Source organism: Chionomys nivalis, chromosome 11 (assembly GCF_950005125.1).
Source record: "Chionomys nivalis chromosome 11, mChiNiv1.1, whole genome shotgun sequence".
Lineage (NCBI taxonomy): Eukaryota > Metazoa > Chordata > Mammalia > Rodentia > Cricetidae > Chionomys > Chionomys nivalis.
The window spans coordinates 81,535,902-81,550,272 of record NC_080096.1 but is presented as its reverse complement, the minus strand read 5'-3'; the positions used below and the strand labels follow the sequence as shown (position 1 = coordinate 81,550,272).

Below are 14,371 nucleotides of genomic sequence, written 5' to 3'. Positions count from 1 at the left end.
AGATATGAACTGCTATTTTTGGTGAGCTTGTCTCTCGTGGGACTGGATGCTTGCTAGGGGGAGTGAAGAACCAGAGGGAAGTACACAGACTACAGTCTACTGTGTCTGGAGAAATTACCAAGGTCAGATGCTGGTAGGTGCATAATGGGGACCTAAAGCCCTGTGGCCTGGTGTGAGGCCTGTAGTCTTCCTCCCTGTCTCGTGCTGGGAACAGGTCAGCCTAGAATTAAGGAGCGACATCCTCATGGTATGGTGACCCATCACAGAACATTCTAGGGCCTGCTCTTTCCTCTCAGTGTGTGAGTGCAGGATCTGGAAGCCGGGGAACAGAGGTGGTTGCAGGTAGGTGTGAACCCCCTCTCAACGCCTTCTCTGTTGGTCCTCATTGCTCCTTTGACTGCCAAGGGACCCTCCCTGCCCAGTGACACTTGGTCCTGGGCCTCATGGTGGCGAGGCGGTTTACCGGCCCTCCCCGCTCTTTTCCAGGGTCCTATGAATGCGGCATCTGCGGCAAGAAGTACAAGTACTACAACTGCTTCCAGACCCACGTGCGGGCGCACCGAGGTGAGGGCGGCCGGTGGCCCCATGCGCTGATGGCCCTAGAAATCCACCATAGGAGGGGAGGCATGGAGGAAGGGAGAAGCCTTCTGGAGGTGGGAGAAGTAGTGTGTGTGAGGAGGGGATCAGGCCCTAGTTTCGGCCTTGAGGGCTCTGGGGATGCTCAGTAGGAGTATCACCTGCCCCTCCCCCATAGGCCCTGTGCTCACATCATCTCGTGTTCCTCTTGACAACTTGAGAGAGGAGCCAGCAGCTGAAATTCTGGGGACAAAGGAGCTGGCACATGCCCCTCCTGAGCCAGGTGGCTGGGAAGAGACGCCCAGGTTCAGGCCGAGGTGACCTTGTCCCTCATAGGACCCAGGCATGGACAGCAGTTCCGTTCTCCCTTCAGCTGCCCCACGCAGTCTCTCCCTCAGCACGGCGCTGCCCCTTTGCCAATTGGCTACCTCCTTCCTCTATCTCTCTTTTTCCTGCAGATACCGAAGCCACCTCAGGGGAGGGCGCCTCCCAGAGCAGTGAGTACTTTTCCCAGCTTCCGGGTGGGTGGGGGTCAAGCACTGGACCTGGAAAGGAGCTGTTCCTCCCTCCCCGGAACAGTCTTTGAGAAACACGTTGCCAGGCCTTGGGGCCAGAGGGGCCTTATGAAGTGAGAGCAGGCCTCCTCAAAGTGGGTTCCATAGCTTGCACATTCTGAGGAGGGTTCTCTTGAAAAAGGGTTCTCTGGCCAAGTAACCATGGGAAACCTTGAGTTGTGCTCACGTGGGCGTAGCTGACATCTTTGCTGTGGGTGTCCTATGCCACCTTGAATGTCTCTAAGAGGAACCAACCTTCCCTGTACTTTGGACCCTGTTCATTGGCCTGGGGTTCTCAGCCTGTGCTGGGAACGTTTTCTTGGAGGACCCTCAGCCTTGGGCACAGTTGGTTCCAGATGTTGGGCCCTGTGATAGTTTCTCACAGGTCCTGCTTGCCTTCTCTCCAACTCAAACCCCATGGGATGATACACTCTGCCCTCCTACCATCCATCCCACCCCTGTGCACACATGAGCCTCAAAAGTTCTACCCTTGGTGGGCACGTGTCTAGGCCCACCTCCATCAGAAGGTACAAACTAGGTTGTTCTTAGTGCATTGTTCCTGGCAGCTTTAACGCAGAGGCCCCCAGATGCCTAGCCTTGGTAGTGGCTAAGTAAGTACGCTCACATAAAGGGCCACATACAGAAATGGGGGGTGAGTGCGGTGTAGCCACCCACACCGTGTGCACAGAGCTCTCGAGGGAATCATCTCCTACGACTGTCAGAAAGCATAGGCATAGGGGAAAGGGATGCTGACAGAAGTCAGGAGATTAGGCACCCTTGAAAGGGTCTGCCTTCTGCTTCTTGAGCCAAGGGTTCCGTTCCTCAGGACTTTGTGGGTGGAACATGACCAAGCTGCTTGCTTGATACCCAAACACTTTGTTCTGTAGGGGCCAAGAAGTGTTTGCTGTAGAGGAGCAGAGGTGAGGAGGCTGTGCCAGGGTCGTGGCATCTCCATCGTCAGCCCTTCACTTGTAGTGGGAACTCCAAGGGGATACTGTGAGGCTACATTCTACCAGTAAAATTGGCGGTGGGGTCTGGCCTGGCGAACCAGTATGTCCCCTTGTTGCTTGTGTCTGTTGCACCACTGCACTTAAAGATAACAAATGTTACTCAAAAACAAAACAGGTTAGGGTTGAGCTGAAGAAGGGCCTTACTTGAAGCTAAACCCCGAGAATGTCCTTCTTGAGCTACCCACTCTGGGAAGGTAAGCAAAGTTGATATGGTTCCCCCGTGTTCAGCTTGGCTATCAGCCTGCCGTAGACTCTAGCTGGTAGGCACAGCAGCTGCCTCTCCCCGGCCCAGCCCTGTCTGTCTGCTTCACTAGCTGCCCCCTTTTTCTCTAGACCCCGTGGTCAGCCTGTGGTCAGCCACACATTTAACGACCTTCCCTACTTATCCTTTCTTCCTTGGCCTCTCTGGATGCTGCTCAGTGGACTGTCACTCTGTCTGGCTTCCACTATACAGGCCCCCTAGTATTGGTGCTTTGGTGGGAGGATTTTTAGACCTTTCTTCATTTTTCCATTCCTCTACACAGGCCATTTTTCCCTTGGCCAGGATGCTGTCATCTAGGTCTTATGTCCAAGCCTTGGTCCAGTCAGCAGCAGTGCTCTGTGTCTAGTGAGCTGCTGGATCAGCCTTGACACAGGGCTGTAGACCATTGGAACTGGAAGGTTCCTGTGGAAAATGCCAACTCCACCCTGCCGCTTTGCACACGAAGACCCCGAGTCCCAGAGTGTGGAAGTCATGTAGCTTGTTAGCCGTAGGGCCGGGCCTGGATAACATTTAGCTGGGAGATAATCCCGTCACAGACAGACAGAGAGACACACCTGCCCACGCATCCATCTTTCAGTATCAGATCAAAGACCAGTCAGTCCCTACAATACACTCCCCAAGCTCCATCTCCATCTCCTAGGTCTTTGGGAAACCCTGCCATGTGACATTTACCCTGTTAGTTGGGGTGGTAACCATTGTGTTCTGTCTTAGTTAGGATTTCTCTTGCTGTGATGAACATCATGACCAAAAGCAGCCTGGGGAGGAAAGGGTTTACTTGCCTTACACTTTCTCGTCACTGTTCATCACTGAAGGAAGTCAGGGCTAGAACTCAAACAGGGCAAGAACCTGAACCTGGAGGCAGGAGCTGATGCAGAGGCCATGGAGGGGAGCTGCTCAGTGGTTTGCTTGTCATGACTTGCTCAGCCTGCTTTCTTATAGAACCCAGAACCACCAGCCCAGGGACAGTGTCTCTTAAAATGGGCTGGGCCCACTGCTATCAATCACTAATTAAGAAAATGCCCTACAGCTGGATCTTGCTCCTTTCTTCATTACAAGGAGCTGCTATTCCCATCTCAGAGGCATTAGGGAGTGTGTCCCAATTCAGTCACATTTTTATCAATAGTAGATTGGAGTTTGGGCTTAGGTGTCTCGCTCCAGAATCTACCTCCCGTAGCAGGTCCACGGTGGCATTCCTGAGATGCTGGGCTCTCTTGTGGGAACAGTTTCACTGGCAGACACTTTTGGGAATAACTCTCTTCCTGTTCAACTCCTCCATTAAAGTTCCGGAACATGAGGAGACAGTGTAGATTCAGCAGGGCAGATAGGGGTGGTTTTCAGTCTCAGAAAGCTGGGGAGAGAGGAGCGGGCCTGGTGACAGGAGAGGCAGTGGGCAGAGATACATGAGAGCCGAGTGAGCAGCATCCGCAGAGGGCAGACAGCTCTGGACAACAGGACGAAACCTCGTCTGGGTTAGCCCCAGTAGCTTTCCCTGCTGGCATCCAGAGAAGATGGTGGAACTGCGGGAGAAGCTGAGGGTTATGGGCTAGGTGGTCCAGAGTGGAAAGAAGGAGTCTCTCTGAGCTGCCTGGCTTGCCATGGGAAAAGGGGTGATGCTGAAGTAGAAGCCGAAGAAAGGACCCGGAATCACCTGATCTGTGCCCCCTACTTCAAAATTTAGATAGAGAAAATGAGGGGGCAGAGACCACACCTCTCACCCCCTCCCAGCTCTCCTTTGAAAGACCCTGGTACTCATCCTATGAATAGAGACCACACCTCTCACACACTCACCCCCCCTCAAGCTCTCCTTTGGAAGACCCTGGTACTCACATCCTGTGATGTGGCTCCTTAGTGACAGTTCATCTCTGCAGCCCTGGTGTCTTCTACGACACTTTTAGGGGCCACCAGTTCCAGGGATGAGCTGGGCAGAAGTGGGAAGAAGGGTGACTGATGTCCTCCATCCCGAGTTCAGCTGAGAAGGGACTGGAAACCTTCTCCCCCTTTCTTCCACAGATGGAACAACCTTGGTGTGGAGGGTTTTTGTTTGTTTGTTTGTTTGTTTTTGTTTTGTTTTGTTTTTGCTCCTGTACCTGGTGCTGAGGAGCAGGGAATGGGGCCAGAACAAAGTGTCCCACCAGCAAGGAAAGGCTGTGAACCCTGACTCGTCTCTGGCTAGAAGTTCAGTGAATATTGGTCCCTAGCTCTTTCTTCTTTCTGTGCAGCCCTGAGAAAACCGCCGTACCTCTGAGTCCTGGCGACCCGGGGAGATAGAATTGAGGGGCCCTCCATAGAGCAACCAGAGGGACACATTTCACCAGGTCTGAGCCAGTCCAAATGCAGGAGGGTGTGCCCTGGAGGGAGAGGTATGGGTCTAGGTGCTACTAGCCTCGCTGTGGGAGGCCCAGGAAACAGGCAAACTTGGACCAGTGTTAATGACTCAAAGCAGCCCACCCTGCTTTCTCCCCTTTTCTATGGCTGGGAATTTCTATGGTGTGGCTTTTCGGGGTCCTCTGGCGTAGAGATTCCCACAGGACCTCAGGCAGATTTGATCAGAGCTGTGGCCTCATCCCGGGGCTCAGCTGGTAGGGCTTTCTTTTAGGTTTGCTAGAGAAAGTGTGACTTGCAGGACTCTGTACCTCTCACACTGTGGCTCCGAGGGCCTTGGTTCCCACTAGCACTCAGAGAGGGCCAAACTCAGATCCCTGCCCCCTGCATCTGCCCATTACCTAACTAAGAACATAGCAACCAACCACAGGCTGAACAGGGTCAGGTGGCATGTGCAAGGCCAGTTCCCTGGTTGCCTGCCACCTAGTGTCCAGAGTGACAGCTCATCACTTTGGCCACATTCTCCTCATTAGAAACACCCTGAGAGGAGTCACACAGGGTGCGGAGGCCAGTCCACGCGGGGACATCAACATATCCGTGAAGCCAACCCACCTCACTCTAGGACTTGGGGCAGACCATGTCTCTCTAGTTTGCTCATTTATGAGAGACTGCTTCTCCCGTCTATTGAAGACTGGTTGAGAGAACACCCGGGAAGGGCCTGGTCCAGCACCTTGCTCACGGTTATATCTGGCCTTCACCCAGGGAACTGTGGCAGTGCTCTTCCGTGATGGGAGATGAGACTCATCTAGAATCAGGGCCTGGAGAGCCTAGGTCTCACAGGGAGGGTTGAGGAGTTGGGTTTGGAATCAGAGCTCCCAGGTGTCACGGTTCTCCACAAAGGGCTCCTGTTGTCACAGTTCAGGCCTTGTAGTCCCAGTGTGTGTTCTAAGACGCCCTGGAGTGGGAACTGATGCAGGTCTGGAGGGGACCTTGCTAAGCATGGAGGAGGGGCTGCTCAGAGGTCCAGGGGGTGAGCAGGACAGAAGAGCTGAGCAGTCCCTGGACTCAGACGGCTCAGGATCAGCTGGTTGGTCCCATTTTGGTTCCAGAGCCTGGTGTATTGACGAGCAGCCTCACCCCAGGTGACCGACCAGTCTCTTTCCACTAAACTCAGTGTCTTTCTGTTCCCCCCACCAGACAATTTCAGGTACACATGTGACATCTGCGGGAAGAAGTACAAATACTACAGCTGCTTCCAGGAGCACCGAGACCTTCACGCCGTGGATGGTGAGTCAGGCCCCTCACTCTTGGGAGTCTGTCCCCACACAGTGCCAGAGCCCCGAGGAGAGGGATCTCTGTTGCAAGATTCTGGGGAGGGAATGTCCCTGCGTTTCCACATTCTCTCTGTGGCTGATTCAAATGAGACTGCTGGAGCTTTTATAGGTCAACACGAGTGGAATGTTGAAAGTTTCTCTCATGTCATTTTAATTTTATATTGGGTCTTTGCATGATGTAGTAGTAACATTAAACCAGTTGAGATGAATGATGTCCTCCGAGCATCTTAGATTATAGAGGTGGAAGTTGGAACAATAAGTTCAAGACATTCATCTAAACATCTAAACTCCTAGAAAGAGTGTTGGGGGTCCACAAAGGACTTGAGGTTCGCTGTCTGGCCCTCCACCTCAGCCACTGAACAGTGATAAAACACCAGGTTGTCTCTGCCTTGACCTCCCCTCCCCTCCCTTTTCCCTCTCATCCCCTTGAATTTCCTCTGCTGTCACATACATGCTGGGGATTTCTGAGCAGCAAGTGTCTGGGGTGGGCCCCTGCCCCTAGTGAGGAAGAGGAATGGGCCAGGATGGAGATGTGCCCTACTGTGGCCCCGCCTTCCTGTGTTTTCTCAAGGACCAGGTCAGGCCTCCCCATGACGCTAGGCATGACCGAAAGAGGTAACTGTGGTCAGGGACTAACAGGGCTTCTGTTGGCTTTTTTCCTCCTGCGGCTGTCGCCTCCCGCCTGGGTACAGTGTTCAGTGTGGAAGGGGCTCCCGAGAATCGGGCAGGTAAGTCTTTGTGGCTGTCCATTTTCTCTGTCTCCAGCTGGGTTCCTGTGTCCTGGGTGACCAGCATGCTAAGGTCATGTGTTCTCCTACAGACCCCTTTGACCAAGGTGTTGTGGCCTCGGATGAGGTGAAGGAGGAGCCTCCGGAGCCTTTCCAGAAAATTGGACCAAGTATGCGGGACCCTGGGGCCAAGGGCTGGCGGGGCTGGGTGAGGGAGGTGGCCTGAGCCACTCTGCTAGAAAGGGTGTGGCTCCAGCCTTGCAACTGTGTACCTGCCTGGTGGCTGGGCTGGGCAGTCTCAGGATTTTCGCCTTCAAGGAGCTGTAGACAGGGTGGGGTCAAGAGCAGGGTAGTGAAGGCAGCCAGTCCACAGCCTTACTTCAGTCAGCTTGTTTATGGATTCCCCCAGTCTGTTAGCCGCTTGTACTTCGGCCTCCCATAGTGGCGAGGGAAGTGCTCCCTGCAGACTTGGTAGATGTTAATGAGATCACAGACTGCGTATGCTGTAGCACTGTGTCTGGAACATACTAGGTGCTCAGAGGGCGATGACTGACGTCATTCGAGGGGCATGTCAGTGAACAAAGTCAAGTAGGGCAACCACCTGTAGACAGAGACATTTCTCCCATACAGACCCTAAGGACAGGAACCACGTTGAACTTGTGTGTCTTCGGCAGATTTGTCTTGGATGACAGACATGGCCCTGCACTTGGGTAATTCAGTTCCTCCTTTGGATGGCTCTGTGGTAAAGGAGCCTGAGATTGGATGATGAACAGACATGAGCGTAAGATGGATAAGCACAGCAGAGTAAGAAGAGAAAGGGTTTGGGGGAAACAAAACACAAGAGCAGAATGAAAAGTCTCATGACAGTAATGACAGAATTGATCTGCCAAAACTGGCACCGTGAAGGACAGCGGTTAACAGAAGACGGTCAGAGATGTGAGAACAGGCAGCCAGCCCCAGGGGGCTGATGGTGTGACCGTGTGCCAGATAAAGAATATAAAGATCTGACAGAAGAAACTTGCTGAGTGGGTGTGTGTCTGAAAGGCTTGTCAGAGTGCAGGCAGAGTCAGCGTAAGGAGATCCTACCATCAGTAGGTCTTAGTGGCTCTAAAAGTGTAGGCAGGAGGAGGAAAACTGAGATAGCCACATGTATAAAACAAGTTGTATCTACCCCTGAGTTCCAAGTAGACTTGATGAGACTTCTCTGCAACATTGTTTATCCGAAGAAAGTGGGTGTGCTTGGAAGGAAAGATGCAGGAAGAATTTCACACCAGAGCACATTGGAATTGGTGTGCAAATAAAAATGAGGGGATTCAGAAAAAAAAAAAAACAACTTTTTTTGAAGGAATATATTCAGGGAACTGATTGATAGAGCATGTGTAGGCACTTGGGAGGCTGTAGGGTAAGAGGACTGTGAATTCTGAACAAGTAAGTTTAAACCATTGTAAATCTAATTATGGAAGTTGAGTGTGTGTGTTAACAGTTAACCTAAATACAGAGGTGAGTTACCAAAAAGGACCAGGATTAACTCAGTTGATAGGTTAGGTACTTGCCTAACATGCACAAACCTGTCCTGGGTGTGATCTCCAGTACCCCATAAACTAAACATGGAGTGCATGCCATAGCTGCAGAGTGAGTTCAGGGCCAGCCTGGTGGCGCAGCCATCTTCAGCTCAGAGTGAGTTCAGGGCCAGCCTGAGCTATGTGAGACCCCCCCCTTCCCCCTAAATAATAAAAATTGCAAGAAAAAGAGAGATGTGGATTGATGAGTCATGCACTAAAGGGTCACAATGCTGTGCACAGCAAAGACTGGCTTGTCCTTCTCTGCTCAGAGTGGGGTCCCATACCAGCTGGATCAGCCGCTCCTTGAAGCTCATCTGAAATGTGAATTCTTTGACTCATGACAGACCTGTAGCATCAGAATCTCTAGAGTAGAACCTGGAGGTTGATCTTTGTTGTGAGACTTTGTGGGGATTTTTACATGTGCTAAATCTCAGAAAGGTCTGGAGAGAGGCCTAGTGATTAAAGGCTGCCCTCCCAGAGGACCCAAGTCCGGCTCCCACCACCCACATCCAGCAGTTCATGGCATATACCTATAACCCTAGCTCCAGGGGCCTGGTACCCTCCTCCGGCTCCCATGGGCACCCGTGCACACATGGTACACACAGAGACATGTAAATACAAATATATTTTTTCAGTATAAGCACCAGGTTAAGCACTCTTTTTCAGCAGTAAAAGACTTTAAAATGCCATTTCTACCCCATTAACAATTAAAGAAATATATCTTATACGTTTTCTAAAATAAGGAATATTGAAAAATAATGGAGCACAGGTGAAAGTGTAAAAGCAAAGAGCTCATATCCCAAACAACCAGAGCCCAGAAGGATAAACCAGAGTGTGACGCATGAAAAACAGAAAATACAGAGTTTTGCATATCATAAGGAAATATCCTAGGATAGGACCCAAGTCTAAATACAGAATTTACTTACCTTTCATGTATGTGTATAGATAGTCTCTAAGTAATTTCATTAAGTATTTGTAATGACATTATATGTGATACAAAGATTCGAAGCATGGGGTTTCCTTCCTGTGGCATCTTTCGGAGCATTTCAGGGTTGGGGATTAGGGATGTTCACCATGTAAAAGCGAATCGATCATCGCAATAAAAACAAGTGGTATAATCTCTCCAGTGAGAAAACAGGAGCTGTCGAGTTCATTTGAAATAATCCCAACACTAATGGTCTATGAACACTGCACCTAGTTCAGTCCTTATCCTTTCTCTTTGCTTCAGCATGTGTTAGGGACTTCTCCCTACTTCCGTAAAGAGATTAACAGACCTGTCATGGCTGTTTGAGACACTGTCTGTTTCCTCGAGTGTGCATACCATGGGTGCAGTTTGAAGTCGTGAGACGCTGTGAGCGTTCTGTTTCCCTTCCTACACAGCTCCTTGAAGACAGGGACATGACAGTTTCTGCTCAGCCTCCACTGTAGTGCCATCTCTGTTTAATGTGAATGCAGGACCGTCAGAGCATGTCATTAGACACATGCAAACAAGAAGAGATCACGGCCTGACAGATCGCTGGGAACTTCATAATATTAATACCAGACGAACTAATAAATGGTTTAGTTAAATGTTCGAGCAATGCTTTTTAAACTTTCCCATGCATTAGAGTGTTCTTGTTAAAACATAAATTTATGGGCCACGCCCATAGAAGTTTTCTCTCAGCTGATCTTATACTGGGTTTCTGTCGGCTCCTGTGGTCCAGGAACCATTTAGGAGCATTGTGTCAGGATTGGCTGTCATGTCACAGGATGGCTTAGGACTCCATGTGTAGATGAGAATCACTTTGAATCCGATCTTCTTCCCTCTGGGACTGCAAGTGTTACCGCCATGTTCAGTTTACACAGAACTGGGAAGGGAACCTAGGACATCCTGCATGCTAGGTTCAAGCTATAGGTGAAGTTCTTTGACCTATAGCTCCATTCCTAGCCCTCTAGTAAAGATTCTGAGCCATAGCTTTCATACACCAAGCAATAATGTACCTAAATATCAAAGTAAATCGGGAAAGCAATGGAATGGGAGGGTTTAGCACAGCCTTTAGTCTTTGCTGGAGCAAGCAGACACGGTTATATAATATTGGAATAATATAATTAATGCCGTTGATTTAACAACCTTGACAGGAACTAAAATGCATACCTTTTTGGCATTCCTGAGTCAGCTCCTAAAATTGTTTACCTTCCCTAAATCCTAAAGCTTCCATCTTGGGAGAGGAAAGCAAAGTAGACCGAGAAGCCCTTGGAGGTGGAGCTGGCCCGTGATACATGTGGCATAATGTTGACATCACAGATCTACAGAATGTAGTGGTTTTAAAGGAAATTCACAAAAGGAAAGCAATAGTTCATTATACAAGAAAGTCGATTTCCTTGGAAATCAAGGAAACAGAAAATAAAACCTGTAGTGTAAGTGGACAGTTTCTCCCCGGTCAGATATGCAAACTAGAGAGGTGGTAGGGGTGTGGTGTGTGTGTGGGGGGTGGCACTGTGGCCCCTCCCCACCTCAGTATCCCTAGAATCACAGGCGGCTCCTGAGCAAATATGCAAAAGCCCTGCAAAGATGTGGATTACAGCATTATTTTAAGTGTGTGTGTGTGTGGTGTGACTTGAAACAATCTGAATGTCCCTTGGTGGAGGGCAACTGGCTCAGCAAATTCCCAAGTCCCATGGGAGCCATGCAGCCGATAAAGGCAGTCCTGGAGATCAATACTTATTGATTGGGCAAGATGTCCACAAAGTATTGTCGATTGAATACACCAGGTTACAAAGAGGATATCGATCAGGGCTGGCTAATTCAAGGCCATAAGAGCCAGACAAATGGTAGCAGCAGAGAGATGCCCTAGAGGAGGGTGATGGGAGTGTGGGGGCAGGGCGAGGTAGCTGGTGATGCCCTGGGGGAAGATGTTCCCCTTGGTGTAGGGATCATGCAAGATTGCACTTGCTCCTTTTAAAAACTTCGAGCTTGTATTTATTCCTATTTTAGCACTGTCCCAAAAGAACCATTTTACATCAGACGTCTTTAAAGGAGAATTTAGGCAGAACCTCGAGAGATAGAAAGTTAAGTCTAGTGGTGGACTGGCGAGATGGCTCAAGGGCTACAGTGCTCACCTCATAAACCTAAACCTGGACTCGATCACAGAACCCATGTTCTCTGACCTCCACGAGTCCTCTGTAGCACGCATGCACCCCATGTACGTTAGACACATGCAATAATAAATACATAAGTAAATAAATAGATATTTAGGCCCAGTGAGAACTAAGAAGTGTGACCCCAGCTCTGGTGGGTGGTGACACCTGGGGACAAAGTCCTGGAGATAAGAGACCATGGCTTTGACCCTTGCAGTGGGCAGGCAGATGGAAAGGTTGGCTTTGCTGGGAAGCTGGGGTCCCCTGAGCACCAGGGCTGCCATTCAGAGTTGACCCCGCAGCAATCCTCTAGGGTGGCCCTTCTGTCAGCTTCCTTTTACAGGTAGAAGAATGGAGGCATGCCATAGTTAGGGGCGGGAGAGTTGGCTCAGTTAAAGTGCTTGCATACAGGCGTGAGAACCTGAGTTCAGATCCCTAGGACTCGTGTTAAAAGCCAGGGGCAGCAGTGTGCACCTGTCATCCCAGACTGGGAAGGCAAAAAAGGGTGGATTCCTGGAGCACAGTGGCCAGCCAGCTCCCCCAAGTCAGTGAGCTCCGAGTCCAGCAAGAGGCCTTGTCTCAAAAACAGTAAACAACTTTAGAGAAAAATATCCAAAGTTGATACCAGGTCTCCACACGTATATACGATAACCCATGCACTCATGTGTACCTGCAACTGCCCCGCCTCCCTGCACCCCCACCAAACATAGACCTCTAACTGTCAGAGATTACAAAAGAGGCCACACTGGGATTTGAACCAGGCAGTGCAACTTTACAGTCCCAGCTGAGTCTGGCTCGTGGTCCAAGAATGAAGAGGAGCTGGAGGCTAAGAGATGCTGATGTTTTGTTGGGGGAGGGGCAAGCACCTGTTCTCACACTTCCTTCTCCTCTGCAGAAACCGGCAATTACACGTGTGAGTTCTGTGGAAAGCAGTACAAGTACTACACGCCCTACCAGGAGCACGTGGCCTTACACGCCCCCATCAGTGAGTCCCTTCTCCAGCCGGGGGATGGGGAGGCCTGGGGAGGGGCAGGGGTTAGCCACTGACCAAGAATCTGGAGCTTTTCTCGGGAAGCTTGGGTCTGGGCTATCAGGTGTCTGGGTCTAGCCTGAGCCATGAGGGAGACTATGAGGTAGGAGAGCCTAGAAAGCCTGCTTGGCGTCAGAACCAATTGGGTGGAGCTCTCTCATGGTAGCTCAGAGGACTGCCTCTCATACTGGGCATCAGAAGTGGAGATTGTTTATCCAAGCACTGCAGTGGGTCCTCTTCACCAAACACCTGCATGTGTGAACTTCCCGGCTCTGCGTCCGTCTCCATAGTGTCTGTCTTAGGATGTAGGATCAAGCTCCAGCCTACCTGACGGGAGGGCACCTGGGCAAGGCAACCCTTATTGCTGTGATGGTAGAAAACTAAGAAGGAAGAAGGCGTGCTAATATGTGAGGCTGAAAACCAGCCTCAGGCATCGCGGGCTTCCTGGTGACCATGACCCATAGTCCCTTACTCCTCTGCTGATAAGATGGTAAGGGATTCCATCGGGTACTGCTGTTTCTCCACACTCTGGATGCCTGTCAGCCTACCTGGTGACTCCCGGGTGCCTTTCTGCAGATGGGAGTCAGAGGAAGGGCCATCCCTAAGTGTATGAGCCAGAGGGCCTCAGCCTTCCACCCTTACCTGTACAGGTGGACATAGACGTTGTGATGAGACGGGACACATATGACCTTTGGGATACTCGGATGGGGTGTTTAGGAGCCTCTGCTAATTTCCCTGTGTGGGCATCTCACTGCAGAACTGGGACGAGTTGGGGTACGGGATGAAAGACAACCTGTGGAGGTCACAGCATCTAAACCCTTTCTCGGGGGGTGGTCCCAGACCTTCAGGTGGGTCCCCTGAGGGCATCTGAGTAGGGAGAGAGATGTCTAGGGCTTGAACAGGGTATCAGAACATTCCCCAGGAACTCCTCCCTGCTGGCGGAGCCGTACAGCTGGACATACTCCTCACTGGATGGCAGCCTCAGTTCTGTCTTTGCACTGTGTTGTGGTTCTTGGTCCGGCTCACTGTCCACGGCTGTTGTGTGACCCTCTGCCTGGTGAGCTCCCAGAGTCTGGACTGACACCTGCAGGAGGTGGAGACTTTCAGGTAGTGTCTGCTGTGGCCCTGATGTACACTGTGTAGCCAGACCATCTACTGTGGGTGCCACTCTGTCCCTTTGATCTCTGCTCCTAATGCTGCTGCCCAGGCATTGGGCTGTTTGTGGGTAGCTGCTGCCAGATGCCAGAGGATGCTACCCAGAATGTACTTAGAGAGGCATGACCTGACAAGGCCAAAGGCGGCTGGGCTTCAGTGTTTGTGTTACTTCCTTTGCCCCCCAGAGAGTGTTGATAAGGAGTGGATCCTGAACCCCACCAGGCAGCTGCAAGCTTACCTCCACCCTGGATCCCTTGGCATATGAGAGGAAGGGGCCCCCACTTGCACCCTAACTTCATCTTTGCCATACAGGCACTTTCCTCCCAAAGGGCTCCCTGTATTGCTTCCTGATTTTCATTTGTTTTTTTCCTCTCTGTTTTAGACTTTTTTCTGCATCTGTGTGTTGACCATGTTTCTCTGGTACTCATCGATGTCGGCTAGGATTTTAGAAACACCTGTTTAAAATACGGCATGAGATTTGGTCTAGTTTCAGCAAAGGGTAACTTCTGCAAGGCTGGGCAGGAGACGGTGTCTTGATGACTTCGGGATTAGGTCTGTGTAGGGGTGGTAGGAGTTGGGTGTGGAGGTGTGATTGGGTGGTGGCCATGGTTGGCCGTGTGTCCCTGGTTCTGATGAGAATCCAAAAGGCTGACAGTGGAAGTTCTCCTGAGTCCCATGTGTGCACTTGTGTCTGCTTATGATTTCAGTCACAAAGCATTTT

General features: G+C 50.8%; 1 protein-coding gene across 2 annotated transcripts in view; it reads left to right on the top strand.

The window, feature by feature from the left end:
* The window catches only part of Znf618 (zinc finger protein 618), a 167,285-nt gene that overhangs the window by 121,624 nt on the left and 31,290 nt on the right, over positions 1–14,371 (top strand). For both annotated transcript variants that reach the window (XM_057785118.1, XM_057785119.1), the window contains 6 exons: positions 487–564; positions 1,035–1,073; positions 5,922–6,011; positions 6,751–6,786; positions 6,879–6,956; positions 12,361–12,450. In XM_057785118.1, coding sequence (XP_057641101.1) covers positions 487–564; positions 1,035–1,073; positions 5,922–6,011; positions 6,751–6,786; positions 6,879–6,956; positions 12,361–12,450 — 411 coding nt within the window. The remainder of the gene's footprint in view (positions 1–486; positions 565–1,034; positions 1,074–5,921; positions 6,012–6,750; positions 6,787–6,878; positions 6,957–12,360; positions 12,451–14,371) is intronic.